This window comes from Scleropages formosus, chromosome 24 (genome assembly GCF_900964775.1).
Source record: "Scleropages formosus chromosome 24, fSclFor1.1, whole genome shotgun sequence".
Taxonomy (NCBI): Eukaryota; Metazoa; Chordata; class Actinopteri; order Osteoglossiformes; family Osteoglossidae; genus Scleropages; species Scleropages formosus.
In genome coordinates, this window is record NC_041829.1 from 15961097 (window position 1) to 15978488 (window position 17392).

Consider the following 17392-nt stretch of genomic DNA (forward strand, 5'->3'; position numbering starts at 1 on the left):
ATGTCTCCATTGATTCATATAAGCTTATATACACATAAGTGCATAAAGAAATATATGAGGTTAATAATGCAATCACAGATAACTTAAAAGAGCTTCTAGAACACTCTGCCTAGCATTATGCACAGCAATGGAATATGCAGCCTGTGATGTCCAGTGGGCAAGCTTTTCAGTCTCTGAACTCAGCTTATGACAGAGGAACTGAAACCTATGTTTAACCACATTTGGGACAATGTGCTCCCCACATAGTGCTTTGTGTTAATGCTCAAAACTTAAAATTTGAACAAATAGCTCTTTATCAAAGTAAATCAAGGTTAGCATGTCCCCAAATGGCCCTTAAGCTAATTCTGCTTCACCAACAAAAAAACTGAGAATAAAACAGGAGAAATTTCATAACTGAGCAAATGTATATATAAAATTGCAGTTTTGCACACATATATCAGTGTTTTTAGAACTGCAGATAATTTAGGATCAGAATCCCAAGAGCTGCAGGACTGCTTGTGTGGCTACAGTGTAATTAGCATGTCATTTACACCAGGTTTAACACCAAGTAAGTTTAGTTGGTCTCCACATGATTTTTCTCTTGGAGCCATTAAGAAATGAGCAGAGAAAATTCAAAACAAACCTTTCAAGTGCCAAAGCCTGAAGCTGTCTGATATTTTACTTTTTTGCATAAGTTTCCTTATTGGTCAGTTTGGGTCCATAATTTATTGCAGTTCCGATTTATAACACATATGCACAGCATGCAAAATTTATATGCCTCTTGTCTACAACACTAATAAGGCAATACTATAATAACATAAACTCCCAGTGCACCAGTATTGGCAGGCAACTGGAATGAATATCAGTTCTGTTAAAGGTACAAAAGCGGGGCTGCTTGTGACGAAAGTTTATTTGCCTAGAGTTGAGCTCAGGAACAGATTCAACCTAAAGAGGTGAGAAAAATGCCAGTAAAATGATTCCAACTGAATTCAGGGGAATGTTTCTATAAGCTGGGGCAATGATGCCTATGTCACACACATAAATAAATGTGGAGTAAATGCAGCATGTGAAAATAAGGAGGTCCTAACTTGCTGCCCTGCTCTGAAGCTGTCTGTGATGGAGTGCATAAGGTCCATTGACTGGAGCAGAACACTAACATACTTGCAGGGGATTGAGTTTTGGATCTTGGGCTTGGCCAACTGGTTTTTGAACACAGAGTAATTTAAAATGCAGCTTAACTTCCTAATGAAGTTAGCCGCAGGGCAGAGGTTGATGTTTGCATTCCTCTTTGTGATGACTGATATGCAGAATCCAGTCTCAGCCAGATAGGGCTGGATTTTTTCATCTTTACTTAAAATAGCACCTTTACATAATTTCTGAAATAAACTGATGGTGGTCTTAGTGCAGTGAATGTTAATTTGAGCACATAAGTTTACGAATATTTTGTAATATTTATGGTGACTACAAGAAAGGGAATCGGTCCAAAAATCAGCGCGCGCTCACTCACAATGCCTACAACTGCTTGTTCTGAGCAGGGTCGCGGCAAACCGGAGCCTAACCCAGCAGCACAGGGCGTAAGGCTGGGGGGGACACACCCCGGACGGGATTCCAGTCCACTGCACGGCACCCCAAGCAGAACTCGGACCCCAGGCGCACGACAGAGTAGGCCCCATCCAAACTCATTGCGCCACCGTGCCCTCACCCCCCCTTCAAAATCAGCAGAACAGCAACATGGACAATAATTTAAATTCACCATTAAAATTAAAGTTTACATTTCCTTGTGTGCATCTAGTTCCTGGTTCAGAGTTGAAAAATAAAAGAATTATAAGAAAAATATTCCTATACAGGTAGATTGGTAACTGTCTTTTGTGCAGTCTTGCAAAAGTCAGAAAGTTACTACTAATTCTCAGTACAATTAAAAAAAGCCAGTGAGTAATGTATTTTAAACAATGATTTATCATCAGTAAAATTTCACCACACAGACAATAAGATAAAAATCAAGACCCATATCATATATTTTAAGCATGTGCTTATGTAGATTGTTAGCTACATCCTACACAGTGCCAATAGGTGACATAGGCAGCAACAAGCATTCAGTGCTTTTGTCATCAGCAACATCCTGGATTTTGGCATGTGTAGCTCTTGTGGTTGTGTTTATACCATCATGCCATCCATGCCTATTAACAAATAAAATGAATATGCTGAATGGGGCTTGACTCCATACTCCAGCAGAACAAATGTTTATTGTTTTCTGGGCTTTTGCGAAACAGAGGCATATTGAAGAAATGTTGGCGGTTCCACACAAAAGATGACTCTGATATAATGACAATTACCACTGAAAAACCCTGCCATTTGCAAATATTTTCATAGCTGAGGACCTTGGAGGGAAAATCATGTAGTTTAAAACCTTCATAGGTATTGTCATCTAAATAGTTACTCCAAGACATGGGATTCCAGTTGATATATTCTTTCTGTAGGCACCCTGTCTGCACACATATTTTCTTCTGGATGGTATCAAATGCAAACATGCAATATTGAAGCCATTAAGGCCTTTTATGGAGAGGATTCACCCCTATCTGTGTCCTGCACCTTTAATATTATTTACAGAAAACATAATGTTAAAAATGGGTGGACATTTTGTGTAATGAGGATGCATGCTTAATCTCCTTAGACCCCTGATGATTCAGTGGGTTCAGGGGAGAGGGTTCATTTACGACTCTGGGCTCTGGAGAAATGGCAACGCTTGCATGAAACACAGTCACACATCAAGCTGTTGTTTTGAATTTTGACTCTTATCGAGTTGCCAGTGAGCATGTGTGGCGATGCCTGGGGTGAGGAAGGGGGGCGATGGGGTGAGGGATGGGGATCGCGGTGTGAGGACTGTCAGAGGCATTGCCTTGGGCTGCCACACTTTTTCTCCTCCCCTGCAAAATGGCAGATAAGCCTGATCCGTTCACAAATAAGTCATTTTGGATTTAATAAAGGAAGTATCTGTAAGGTAAAATGAAAAAAATACGGTATGTGGGGTTAAAATCAGAGGACTGTGGGGTAAAAAAGGATGTAGCAGTTGATGTGACTACACCTTTGCCTTAATACCCTGCTGTCATGGCAGACTCTCCTTCTGGTGAAGCTTGAATCACAGTGCCACTCAAAGTCCATTGGTCTGAACAAACCGTGTACTTGCCATTGCCCTCTGTCCTCTTGAAGCAGCAGAGATTGTGTGAAATCTTCTGACACGCTCTTGAATGCTCCGATTAGCTCCATTGGGAGGCAGGACTTCTCAATTCTGAAGAGACTAAATGTCCATTCTTAAAAAAGAGTGACAGAGACAGTATCAAAGTTGTGCCTCCAGTTTTAGGATGTCCTGTCTGATGACTACTGATGGCAACGGATGGCAGCCACGTGCAGCCCTTTTCCAGGAGCAGCAGATGTCCAGAAGCCATTATACTTTGAAAGTCAAGACTACAGCAGTCAAAGCCAGACACTTTCGGGGCAGAACATAAATACTGCTCTATTTCAACTAAACACAAGAGAGATTCCAAATACCACTATCTCTGTCTTATTGAATGTGTTATTGTACATTTTGAATAAGTATCATTGTAAAGCAGTGCATTTCACAAAACGGATAGAACTTTGTTTCCAAGTCATTCTAGACATTTCGTTTTATTATTGTTACTAGAAAAATTCGGGTCGAGTGTCATCTTTACCGTATTTGTTGAGATACATCAAAAGCACTCTCACACTTTTACACCACATAACACCATAGCACGTGAGAATGTACAGAACATCTTCATGTAAAAACAATCACCATGTCAAATGAAAAGCATGACAAATAACAGTGATGTAGACTCTCAGCTATCATCTAGGGCACCTGATTAGCGTTTGTACGTCATTAATCCATTAGGTTTACAAGGCACAACATATAACAACAAATGAGCACTTTCATTTAAGCCACAGACGTAAAATTAATCTGCGCTGCATTTTCTTTTCCAGCTTTGACATAGATGTGCTTTCTGACTCTAATAAAGACCAGCAGTTGCAGTGAAAATGTTTGGTCAGTGATCACAGAGTTTTTTTTTTTTTTTGTTGATCAGTCTTCTCCTAAATCAGGATTAAAAGAGGCCAACTTTCCTTTATCTATACTTTTGTCACTGTTCTGTAGACAGCTGGTAGTGTAGTGGTTAGAACTGCTGTCCATAGGTTGTATGTTTGAATCCCATGTCCAGCTGTAGTACCCTAGAGCGAAGTACTTACCTTAATTGGTCCAGTAAAAATTCCCCAGCTGTATAAATTGGTAATTAATTGTTAGTTGCTTTGAAGAAAAGCATCAGCTAAATGAATAAATGTCTGTCAATACAGGCTCAGATGAGATGTAGCACATCATACCTGGGAACATAGTCGGGGACTGAAGCATCTCCCTCTTAAATTATGTAACAGACAAAAAGGGAATGTATACACTATAATGTGGTTATGCTTTGCAAAAATTACATTTTCCCCTCAAAGTCTCAACTGAGGTAGATTTTGCCACTGGAGCACGAGTGTATTTGATAACAGCTGAATATACTGTAAGTGAAACAGCACAACATGTCCTTCTATCTGGAATATATTTGTATTTTTTCTTACAGTCATGAAGATTGCTGCAGGTTCCATGTGCTGGACCTGGGCAAGCTCTGTGAGAGAGAGATGGGCAAAACTTTGACCTTTTCCTCCTTCATTTATAGACCTGTGAAACCCAAACTGTGTTTCTAGGTCACCACCTCCAGGTTTATTATACCCCTAAGGAATGAATGTAGACTCTTAATTATTGATGCATTTCCTGCCATTTACTGAACAAATTAAAAAGCAGTCTAAGTACAATGGTATGGGAGAACAAGTGAACTGTCACCTGAATAGGAATCATGGGGATCTGGTCAGTGTGTCTGTCCCTCCATGCTGAGGGTTTGGAAGCTGGATTCCGAAAAGAGGAAAGAAATGTCTTCCAGCACCTCTTATCCCAAATCCAGACAGCACTTACAAGCAGCATTTAAAGACAGCATCATCCATTGTGTTATATTACATAACAAGTGTTGGCAAAAATATATGAGTGCATGTTGTATTCTTTGAACTTCATTTTTAATGTACGAGATGGTAGTTGCTTTTGTGCAGTGACTAGTTTCACCTTTCATACCTGTAAAAAAAATCCCAGATTCTGCTAAACACAGCATGTATTTAAAAAAAAAAAAAAAAAACCAGAAATCCTGCCCTAGATGTCTTTGAGATGATGGATGACCACAGCTGCGATGTTGTAGCGAGGCCTTTCGAAACGTTAATAGATCATTATCTTTTACCAACGTCTTTCACATCCTCCATTAGCTGCCTTAGAGCCACTTTCATTTGGTCTGAGAGGTGTCAAAATCAAAGCTGGTGCTGGCGAGACGTTCTTCTCACTTACTGGGTACTCGAGAACCAAGGGAAGTGTGGGTTTCGAGACAGACGCTTCGCCTGCTGCTCTGAGTGTCCTTTAAATGGACAAAGAAAATGCTGTTACTCCTAAAGAAGGGAAGGTCATCTTTGTACTGTTTCTCTGTTGGATAGTGTTTTGTCTGGCATGTGTAGAGACCACCTGCATGAACTTGAATTTCATGCTAATTAAATTACCCTTACCCTGTTTTATTGCAGGGGAGTTGTTTTTTGAATATACATTGTTTGCTGCTATGCACTTTCATACAGAGTGGCTTTATCACTAGTTTTTACCCAGATATACTAAGATCTTTTTCACAGAAGTTAACCACTTACCTCGGGGGTTCAGCACCAGGCAATTTTCAGAGATAAGTTCGGATTATTCATCTCTGTGCTACGTGACATTCTACAGTGTAGTCACCTGGGTCACAACTGCACCTGAATGGATTTGTGGAGGTAATTTGTAAGTGATCCCAGGAACAGACAATACAGCAGCAGTGCAGTTCAGCTGAAAAACCTCAGCAATTTGGGGAAGACTGGAAATGTCTATCATTTCAAACTAGTCCCTCTGATTTGGTTCCTCTTTTAGTCTCTGTTGGATGTCTTACTGTACTTTCTGTGAATGAAACTTTGTCTCCCTAAACTGGTGTAGCAAACATATGATTTACAGTGGCTTAATGCAGCCCTCCAAAACGACATTATAGATCCATTTGGCGTTTGTCACAATAATAGTTCTTTCACATTTATCTCCTGGGACAATTTTTAATCCTCACCCATGGATGATAAAAATGAAATTTCAGTACTGAACATGTTCTCAGCTTGCCCGTTTCTTCTTTTTTCTTTGCATCTCTTGAAAAAAAAGTTTATTTCTTCAAGACGACTTTTCCGCCTGTGCAGTCTTCTGTGTATTCTCTCTGTGCTTCTGTTTGTTTATCCCTTTGATCCATGTGACTTCATACTTCTTATAGTATTTCTGACATTTTGTCTAGACATTATGCAGATGTAAAATTTATCTACTGTATATACTATATATACGTATTTATGCATGTGTATATTTTCATTAATAATGAAAGAAGATATACATATAATAAAACATAAACAACTTATATACTGAAAATACAAATGTTTACGATGCATTTGGTGTTAGGCATGTCAGAGCCAATAGGCCCCTGCCAAGAGAATGCAGTTTTTTTCAAACCCTTTGAAAAGCCTTCTTGCAAATACAGTTTTATGTCACACAACAGGCATGATTGACAGCTTGGCGTGATAGCTCTGTTTTCTGACTTCAAGTCAGTACAGAAGTCCATTACAGATAAAGACGATGGAAAGGGTTTAGTCACAGACAGCATCAGGCTCTTTGAGGTACACACTACACTGACTTCTTTTATTTTGAAAGCCTTCATTGTCTGTCTGGGGTGAAGCTTGCATGTGGTACAGTATTTTCATTTGTTTGGTACAATGCCAGCATTTGGGTAAACTTTTTAATACTGCTCTAAGCTATCATTGCAATGTGGATGGCTTTTCCAACAGCAATAGTTAAAATTTTTTTATGAAAAAATATTATAAAAAGATATTGAACACTTGCATTCATGTTCAAGAATACATATGAATTATTATAGAACATATATGAACACAAGTAGATGTGCAGACCATTTGCATCTGCTACCTGTAAAGCATATTGTAACCCCTTTAGCAATTACCATAATTTCTCCAAGAAGTGTCTTGACCTCAGAAACAAAATAATCCCTTAAAGGTCACCTGGACAATAGCAGCACACCCTTCTTGCAGAAAGTGTGGCAGTATGCCTTTGTACCTGATGTCAATGTACAGTAAGAGATTTTGCAAACAACAGCAATTGTCACCAAAGAATACACTTTTCATGCTTTATTGCTCTGCCTGACATTGTGTGAAGAAACATCTCCAATTCAGGTCTACACTGAATTTATAAAACGGATGTCTTTTGTGCAGATCTTGGAGCGAGGTTTGGCCCAGCATTCCAGGTCTGAACATGAGCAGATGGGTTCTCATAACTCTTGCTTACAGGGTTTATGCGTTGTCATGAATCTCATATCATTGGGGCGGAGGCAAGTGACTTACAGCAGTGTGTAATCCTGGCACAGTGAAAAGAGCTGGGCAGGACACATGGATGCACCCACTTACATCTAATTATGGTAATTTGACATCTAGAATGTAATAAGGATTGTGTGTGTGCTTGTGTGGTTTGCAGGGGGTTATTCAGTGAACCAGCAGGAAGCCCAGGATAAGGATAATGTTTGGAGTTTCCTAGTAATGACTCAGGATTTCTCTGTCAGCTGTCGCAGGCAACGCACAATGAAGGGTGCGCACCCACCCAGGCAAGCATGAGAGCTTTATTGTAAGGAGTATCAATGTGTTTGCCACTGAAATCTGAACAGGCCGCGCTGCTCTACATATGCCAATGATAGCGCTGGGCTTTTACAATAAAACAAAAAGCCTTGCTGAATATGCATTAAAAAGAAGGTCATCTAATAAAAGTGTAGTTGAAGGAACCTCCACCGAGTCACCACAGTTAATCATAACTCAACAGAAGTGTATTTTCTGCTTTTCTTTTTATACCTGCCTCAAATCACCTGTCCACACTTCCCGCTTTCATTGTTTATTACCTGTTTTTATTTCTTGGATGGAAAAAAAAATGTTTTGTCGGAAAAATTGGTGACTTAAGTAACATTGAGCTCATATCCACCTTATTATGTCTTTGGGGAGAGTTTGTTGACAAATGTTGTCATTTTGATCGAAGAGTCTCTGGGCTTGTTTGTCTCCTGTAAACGAGGCTGACACTCAATAACATTTGGTTGTATTTAGTTGTAGACATTGGCAGTGTCTGGTGTAGAACTTCAGGAGCAATTTGAAGTTGTTCAATAGGATGTAAGCTCTGTCTAGACAACTGATTATATACAAATATGGGAAAGAGTAAAGCATTCCTATAAATAGGCAGAAACCTGTTTACTGGTGATGAAGGGGAGAGCCTGTGTCCTTGTGAGTTCACTTTTACCTTTGTATCCCAAGAGAGTTATCACCTGAGGCAAAAAGGGTTAGATGCTATATGCTACTGCAGGCTTTGTCATCATCCTTGTTGGGGGGGGCTGCAGTAGATGGCGGCGTCAGGAAATCCATGATCAGAAACACACAACAAAAGAGGGGGTTTTAATTAAGCATGTGGCAAATTAAAACTCAGTCGGCCGCGTGCAGTCGCGAGCCATGCACTGAGTAATTTTTGTCTCTGTCAGCAGTTTGGTCCCAGGATATAAGCACAGTGCCGCATGCCTGTTTCCTCTCCTTTGATTGGTTGGGTTTTTCCCGGAGACATTGAACTTCTTAACTTTCAGCAAAGCACTTGAAACATTTTTGCTTTTGATTAAATTATTCCGTCTGAGTGATTATGAGATAATGACACCATCAAATAAGCCCTGTTAACAGTATCACCTTGCTCAGAAATACCATAGGAGGTGAATGGACTATAGTTAATTCCCTCAGGTCAGTTACATGCAAAGCAGAGGTAGGTCTTCAGCAGAGGAGAAGGTTAGTGCGTGTTCCTTTGATGCAGCACAGTGGGACACATACTGTGTTGTAATTACCACCCAATTTTCCACGTCATTTTGAAATGCGACATAGGCACGGCATGTCGTGGGTGTTGCCCCGCTAAATGTCACTCCTGACAGACTCCATTGCTGTAGCTGATGACACACCCCGCTGTTCACCTGGTGACCTGTGGTATGGCCCATCTTCACATCCAATCTGTGAGAGTGTGAAAAAACAGCTGATGTTTCTTTCATCTAGATTCTGGTTAGAGATCAGTGCTGTGTACTAAGATTCATTACAGTCAATGAGGCGAAGAGAAGCACTAACAGGATTTTTGATAAGAGTAGTACAGATAGTGAATACATAAACTGGTTGTATTATCTGAGACCAAGATTCAGATATGATCTTTGTCTGCCCATCCATCATCATTAACCACAGTATTCGGTATGGGGGGTCTGGGGTCCGAAGCCTGTACCAGAAACAGAGGGGCAGACTACATCCTGGACGTAAAGCCAGTTCATCACAGGGCGAACACATGCACTCGTTCAATCACACATTAACATGGTACAAGTGAATTGCAGTTACCAGTTCACCCAAACACACACAAGCACAGGGAGAATATACAAATGCTGCACAGACCTCATCTGATTCGAACCGTTGTCAGAACCCGTAGTGCTTGAACTGTGAGGTGTCAGCATAATATGAACCACTTCCATGTTGTGATCTTTATCCTAAAGAAATGCTGTGTACTGTGTATGGAGGATATCTTTTCGTAGAGCACTTGCAAAACCTTGCCAGTTTACATCTGAATAAGCCAGACTTTGGTCAGAGTCGTGTCAGGGAAAGACTTCAATAGAAATATTAAACATCAGCATGTTTGGATAAAACAAGAATGGAATGAATGAATGAGTGAGGTGTAATTTGCCACATGAGATGAATTCTGACATCTAATTGGTTTGTGTTACTTAAGGAGCAAGTGAACTTCGGATTTGCTGGAAAGTAATGTAACTAGCTGTGTATGTAGATTCATTTTGAAAATATTCATTGGGCTACTTTTTGTGATTATAAGATATTAATTGCCATCATCTCTACCAGTCAGAACATCTACATTTTGGTCTAACTATTATGATATGCTTCTCCAAGCTAACAACTAAAAGGCAGCAATTAATGATTTAGCAGTTTATGAACACAGCCCAAGTACTAAACTCTAATTTTTGAAAAGCAGCTGGACAGCTTCATTGGCCGTAGTCCTGATTTTATTTGTACAAAAGACATTGTGAGAAGCTCCACTAAATAGCTCACTTCTGAACTTAGTCCTAAAGGTATAGATAGTTGGGTTTGTATTTAAACTGAGATGAGATGTTTTTACTGAATATCCTTCAAAACATGACATATTTTAACTAAGAAACCTTGAGGGATTGTCCACAAAGTGCCATCCAAAAATCAGATTTATTAAGCATTAAAAATGGGGCTGGGATCATCTGTAATTGATCTAATTTTGTACAAAGTGTCTGTGGGTGTATGTCTGCTCATGTGTGACATGCGAAAGAAGTGTGTTTCCTTAATCTGCCGCATTGAAGTCAGAGAAAACCCTTGACTTTCTTTTGGTTCCTTAATCATGACCACTTTTATCTGGCATTCATCGCCACTTACTGTTAACAACTATTTTCCTCCTGACTGATAGAGAAAAGTGCCATTTTACCACAGAAAGACTGTAAAAGCTTTGAGATATTGCAAACAAACATCATGCAATTTCTTTATGTAATTTAGCAGATAAAACCTGTTCTCCTTATGTACACTGTTAAATAAAGATTGCAGTTCACATTCTTAAAGAACTGCGGTGTATGAGTTGTGAACGGTACTTGGAATGGATGCTGAGTGTTTAATTTGCTTGGAAAAAACTAATCTCTTCTTTCTCATCTTTGCTGTCCCCCTGCAGCCTGCGAGTTGATGACCCAGGGCATCCTGGCTCTGGTGACGTCGACGGGCTGCGCCTCAGCCAGCGCGCTACAGTCTCTCACGGACGCTATGCATATCCCGCACCTGTTCGTGCAGCGCAACCCCAGCGGCTCACCCCGCACTGCCTGCCAGTTGAACCCAAGCCCTGATGGCGAGCGCTACACACTTGCTGCGCGGCCCCCTGTGCGTCTCAACGACGTTATGTTGCAGCTTGTGACCGAGCTGCACTGGCAGAAGTTCATCGTCTTCTATGACAGCGAATACGGTGCGTGTTGCACACCCCAGCCCCCCTTTCAGCTCTCACCCAGAGTAGTGAATGATGGGTAGGGACAGGAAGCCGTGACTAAAAGGCTTGATCATGTTGACAAGCCCTTCTGGGCTTCAGTGTTTTGCATGAAAAAGTGCTTTAGTGACTCGAATCAAGGAAAGCACCTCAGGGAAAAAATCTGAAGAAAGAGGTTATTCATGTCTGGAGTCACTCAAATATGGTGTCAAGTTGTGTTGTGTGACAGGAGGGATATTACAGCTGTACCTCTTTTTCTATGGATCTTCTTACCATAACAAGTGCTGAGCAAATGTACACTTGCTTGTCAAAGCCAAGTAATACACACATGAAAACAAACTAGGGTCACACAGACGGACTGAAAGAGTTAAAGTTCACTCCAGGATGGAGCTTTGGCAGTTCATTCCCATCTTGGTAGCTTGGAGGGTGTAACCCCATTGCCTCTTTTGTCTGTTAATCAGTTCTAACGCATTAACAATTTAGCTCTCTCATTTCTCTTGGAGAAATATGTTTGTAGTATTTCGTATGTTGATGCACAGTATCTTCATAATGGGTCTTTGTGGAGCACTTTACACTGCGTTAAGGAATACTTGGAGGTGTTAAATAGGTCACTTCACAAATTAATACAGACATATTACTTTGAATAAATTATTAAAATGTAGGTCAGTCTTTTTTCTTGCAGTCTTACAGGTAGAGGTATTGGATTTTAGCCCAATTTGCACACAGTACAGAAACTCAAATGCGGTGGTAGGAATCCCAGAGTGCTTGCTTTACACACATGGCTAGTGTAGTGCCAGAGGTGCCAGTTCAAGTGCCAGCACCAATAATGGTGTGAAGTAAACTTTGTTTTGTTTATTTATTAATCAATTATTCATTAATTAGCTAAACATGATCAGCTCATCTGGATTAACAACACATATTCTTTCTGCTCATGCATGAGTCTAAGCCATGGTTTCCTGATAATTCAACTCCCAAGAAATTTCACTTTGCTGCTTATTATACAGTGAAGCACGGTACAAAACATGACTTTCTAATGTTAAATATTCTGCTAAATAAATAGGTGAAACTGAAACTGGAGGAAAGAGTCAATGAGTAATGAAAAAGTAATTAAATATTTATCTTACATTACCTCATTTAGCAGATGCTTTGTTCTAAGCTACTGCCAATGAACACTTTGTAGTGTTATCAGCCCACACCTTATTCACCCAAGGTGACTTACACTGCTGTATAACTACTTAATATATCCATACATCAGTGAAACACACTTTCTGTGTCACTCACACACTGTGGGTGACTTAGAGTCACCAGTCCACCTGAACAGCATGTCTTTAGACTATGGGAGGAAACCCACGCAGATATGGGGAGAACATGCAAACACCACACAGACTGAGCAGGGTTCAAGCTCACATCCTCTGGCGCTACCCAGGTGCTGTGAGACAGCAGTGCTACTCGCTGTACCACCGTGCCACCCCTCTTAACTTTTACTACAATGAACCTGATTCATAAGTAATTCTCCCATTTGCTGTGCTGATTTTTTTTTAACTAATTGACATGGTACACTTGTGAATTTCTTGTATGTGTGATATGTGTATGGTATTCATCCTCTCTCAGCTACTCAGCAAAAAACATGCTTAAAGTAGGTGAAGTTTTTATCAGTTTAAGGACTTGAACCAGCAAGTTTTGATAACATTTTGTACAAGCATTATCTGTCTTCATTAAATAAAACCTTGCTGTTATCTCAGCATTACTTACATGGGACTTTTTCTGTCACTAGAAAATTACTTCACGTTTTACACTTAAGAGTTACAAACTCAAATGTGTTTTACCACTTTAGTGTTAAAGATTCTTTATCACAGTGATTTGTGAGCATGGAGTACAAGGATGATTTCTTAAATTTCACACTTTTGAGAAGTCCTTATAGTGTTGCTTTAGCTCAAATCCTATCTATTCTGCAACTTAAAGTAATTGTCCTCTTGCCTTGAATTCACACCTCTACCACAAACCTTTGGACTTCAGTGATCATGGGAAATAGATGAAGGAATGCACAAGGGAGGTTTGTCCGACCCGGCTACGCTCTTGAAGCCCAGGTGTTGTCGGATCAGTCCTGGCTGTTCAATTATAGCTGAGTAACTCTTTGTCACAATATTCTGTCCCACGGAGGCCGTGCATGTTTGCTGCGGTGACCTCTCCTGTCGGACAGTCATCTTTATAACTGTACATTCCTGGCATTTCGTATGTGACGTCAACTCTTCATTATATTCAGTCACCTTAAAACTGGCATGTTCTTACATCATTGAGAGACGGAACACATACAAATGAACTGTCCTTTCAAAAAGGCACAAGGCAGCGAAATGTGGCAGGATTTCTCTAAATGACAGCACAGACCATGTATTGTCTGAAGGCTTTGTTAAATATTCTAATTAACATGTAGTTCCACACACTGCCACATAAATCAGTGGATGCTCCCTGTGTTGTTCACAAGGTCTTTGGATTTATACTCATTGAGGAATAAGCCCGTGCATTAATCCAGCTTTTCAGCCTTTTTTTTTAACTAATGACTACCCATGCCTAATTGCCTAAGCTGCTTCAGTGTAATAACAGTGTGAAATACAATCAACTGCTTTAAGTCTTACTTAATGGCAAGTACACTGAAACTGTTGAAACTGTATATATTATATACTGTATATACCTTTATGTGCACAGTTGTGAGAAAACGTTTGTGAACCCTTGAAATTGTCTGCAGAAATGGCCCCTAAAATGTGATACTCAAAAAAAAAAAAAAAAAAAAAAAAAGACATCATTATCTAACAAACAACACACATATTGGATTTGGCCTGCCCTGCTGTATTATAAAACACTGAATTTTGGTTACCTGCTCTTCACAACAGCATTCACTAACTTTTTTTCACAACTGGACATATTGTGTGTGTGTATGTCATAGTGCAGGGTCCTAATCATTTTCTGTTCTTTTTTATACTACAAACGGGCCATTGCTGTCCCTTCCACCAGCCAGGCTCTCACTATATCACCTTCTCAGAGCAAAATGCCTTGAAATGGTGGGAGAAGAAAAGGGGACATTTATTCAAATTAAGGTCTTTGTTTGACTTCATTGGAAGCAGATGGGGCCTGGGTGCTGGTATCCAGGCCTAGGTTCAGCTCAAGCTGGAAATGACAGCTGAGTGATGATGATTTAGGAGGGCCTTTGCACTGCCACGCACATCCCCACCCACCCAACCTCAGTCTTCATTCTCCTTCTGCAGCCACTGTCCTTCTTTGTGTTCCTGGTCCTCTCTCTGGATCTTCCTCTTTCTAACACCTCACCCCAATTCCCCCCCCCCTTCTCTGTCAGTCACAGCTAGGGAGGTAAAAATATTTCTACTTTATCATTTAATGCAGAGGTTATGTTGAATTGAAACCTGTAGAATCACAGGAGCTGAATGTTTAATATAGATGTTGTTGAGGTACATGGAGAAAATAAGCATGTTCATTTGTAGACATGTTCACCTCACAGTTAAAGTCAAATTATAGCAGGCATCTGAAGCGGGGAAGTCTGAGGCTGGCTGATTATGAATTGAAAATTCTTTCCATGTTAATTAAATGTTTCATTTACTGAGTGTAGTTTTCTAGCTGACTTTGCCCGTGTGGCCATAAAGGTGTCATATCTCTCTGCGCTTTACAAAGGCTTTATCGGAAATGAGGTTGGAAAATTAACAGCATAAAAACAACAAAAGAGATCATGTAAGGAATTAGATTTCTGTTTTCATTTTGGTAAGCTGTTGTTCTTATTACTAATAAAGTGGCGCACCCAAGGAAAAAACCAAGGTTTTGTTGGTACAATTCAGAAAATATTAACAGAAACTCAAAATTTAGATTCTGGCATATCCCTTCCTTAAAAACACACATTGCTCAGTTGTATGAAGCACGTTGTGGTTCGTTCCAAACTTTGTCACATTTGTTCAGAGACATTACATTTCAACCTATCTATAAATCTCTAATAGAAGTAGAATATTTTGTGGACAATAGACTCGTACCATTTGGACAGGGTTATTTAGGGTTATACTATTTTGTGAAAAATCACTAGTAAGTCTGTAAAGCTGAACTAAATAAATCAAGGACACTGCTGGGAGTGCTGAGTGTAGTACAGGTTCCACCACACCTATGCAACTTTGATATGGTGATGGAGACTGAGCTCTGTCATGAGGAATCCTTGGACTTTTGATTTACTCACTCACACTCTTTAACAGTTTCAAACTTGCGGAAGAGAACATTTTTGGCAGTGAAGAATGGCATGCAGTTCAGCATAACCTCACTTACACATTAAACTAATGGGATCAACATAGCACATCAGTGAGGAAGCTTTATTTAACACATAATGGAGCTTCTGGTGTTTGCATGCCTGCTTTTTCGAAGCCTCTTCCATAATACGGTCCCATTAAAGGACCTGTGTCGTGCGTAATAAGGATTTAAACAGGTCCTGGCAGGATGTGATGAACCCAGGCGCTGGATCTGAATTGTCTCTGGCCTCTAGGGGTGAGGATGGCTTGGCCATGCAATGACAGAGCCACACTGCCCATGACAGACATAGCAGAAGCAGGTTTGTCTCCTTGGCTGTTGATGCAGAATGTCAGAGTTTGATACAAAACGCTTGCCAGTAGGGGTGGCCGACTTCAAAAGAAATATATATCAAAGTGGGGAAAAAAAATTGCCGTCAGCAGGAAGAAGTTTTTTAGTGTGTGTGTAAGCCTGAGGAGTGCACTGGGCATCTGCAGCTTGACACGATCAAGCGGACTGCTCACGCAGCGGCCCCTGTAAAGCTTACCTTGCTTTTTCGGAAGCCAGTGCACCATATGGGAGGATAGCAGTAAATGGCATTCAGCCTCTCCTCCTGTACCTGTGCTGGTACCAGCTACCCTCTGGTGGGTCAGGTTGGGGGTGGGGGTCAATCCTGAGGGATACGTGCTGTACTTGATTAACGTAGAGTGGCCTTCCTGTTGGCCTGACCATCCACTTGTATGTCTTACCCTTTCATTTCACTCTGTCTCTGTCTGATGTCCTGCATACAAAGTTATCTCCTTGGTCACCAACTGTTACCATGTGGACAACTCAGCTGTTCAGTTACTAAAATACTTACGATTACTAAGGTATGGCACTCTGGACAAAGTGTCAACAAAACAAATTTAGCAATAACAACAACAACGATGATGATGATAATAATAATATGTCTTGGGACAGCTGGTAGCGTAGTGGTTAGAGCTACTGTCTTTGGTCTCAAAGGTTGCAGTTTTAAGCCTCACCTCTGCCTGTAGTACCCTTGAGCAAGGTATTTACCCTAAATTGCCCAGCTGTGTAAATAATCGTAATCTCAACACTGTAAGTCGCTTTGGAGAAAAGTGTCAGCTAAATGAATAAATGTAAATATTTCTGAATAAAGAAACAAAGATGCCAGTTGACTACCGACTATCATAATATAATACTTTTTATAGAGATATAAGTAAGCCTGCTGGCCACAGAGGAAAGGAACGAAAACTTCCAACTGAAAGCCGAGGGCGAAAAAAAAAAACTCTGCGGGTCCAAGTGTCAGTTGCTGCCCACTCCTCCTGGGCATTCTAGATTAAGTAACAGTTCTAAGCCAGTTTACAAGTAGTAATGATATTGTTGCTGTATGGTAACTTGAATTCCCAGCTCAGCACGTTACGTCTCATTCATCATGGCAGTTGGTCATCATCTTCTTCATCATCATCTTCATTCGGCATGGAGTGTGTCTGTGACCGTCAGCTGGCCTCCTGAGGTCTTTTGTAGGGAGACAATGCTCAACAAGAAGAAAAAGTCAGTAATTTGTAACTTAAGTAAATTCAGTTTGCATTGGTATAGAAGTGGGAAAAATAAACATAGCCAAAGTTCCTTTCCTACTTCTTCAGACTGTTGGACTTCCACACACTTATGTAGAAGTAAAAAAAACACGTGGCACACCGAGTCATTTAATCATAAGACAATCGACTAATGCACAGTTTTAGTGCTTCACATTGATTTCAATAGCTTATCTTTTAGACGCAACAGTCAAGACAATGGAAAAACTGTTAAAAAAGAGACCATTGCAGAACAGTGAATTGCATAGCAACCAAATAAAATTGTACATTGTTTTGTGTTGGACTGTGGGACTGGGATTTGGGACTG

The 17392-nt window shown here is 40.4% G+C and overlaps 1 protein-coding gene across 1 annotated transcript in view; it reads left to right on the forward strand.

Annotated features, from left to right (window-relative positions):
• grid1b (glutamate receptor, ionotropic, delta 1b) overlaps nucleotides 1-17392 on the forward strand; it is a 253875-nt gene that overhangs the window by 102514 nt on the left and 133969 nt on the right. The window contains 1 exon segment of the mRNA XM_018761291.2: nucleotides 10916-11200. Within this exon segment, the coding sequence (XP_018616807.1) occupies nucleotides 10916-11200 (285 nt within the window).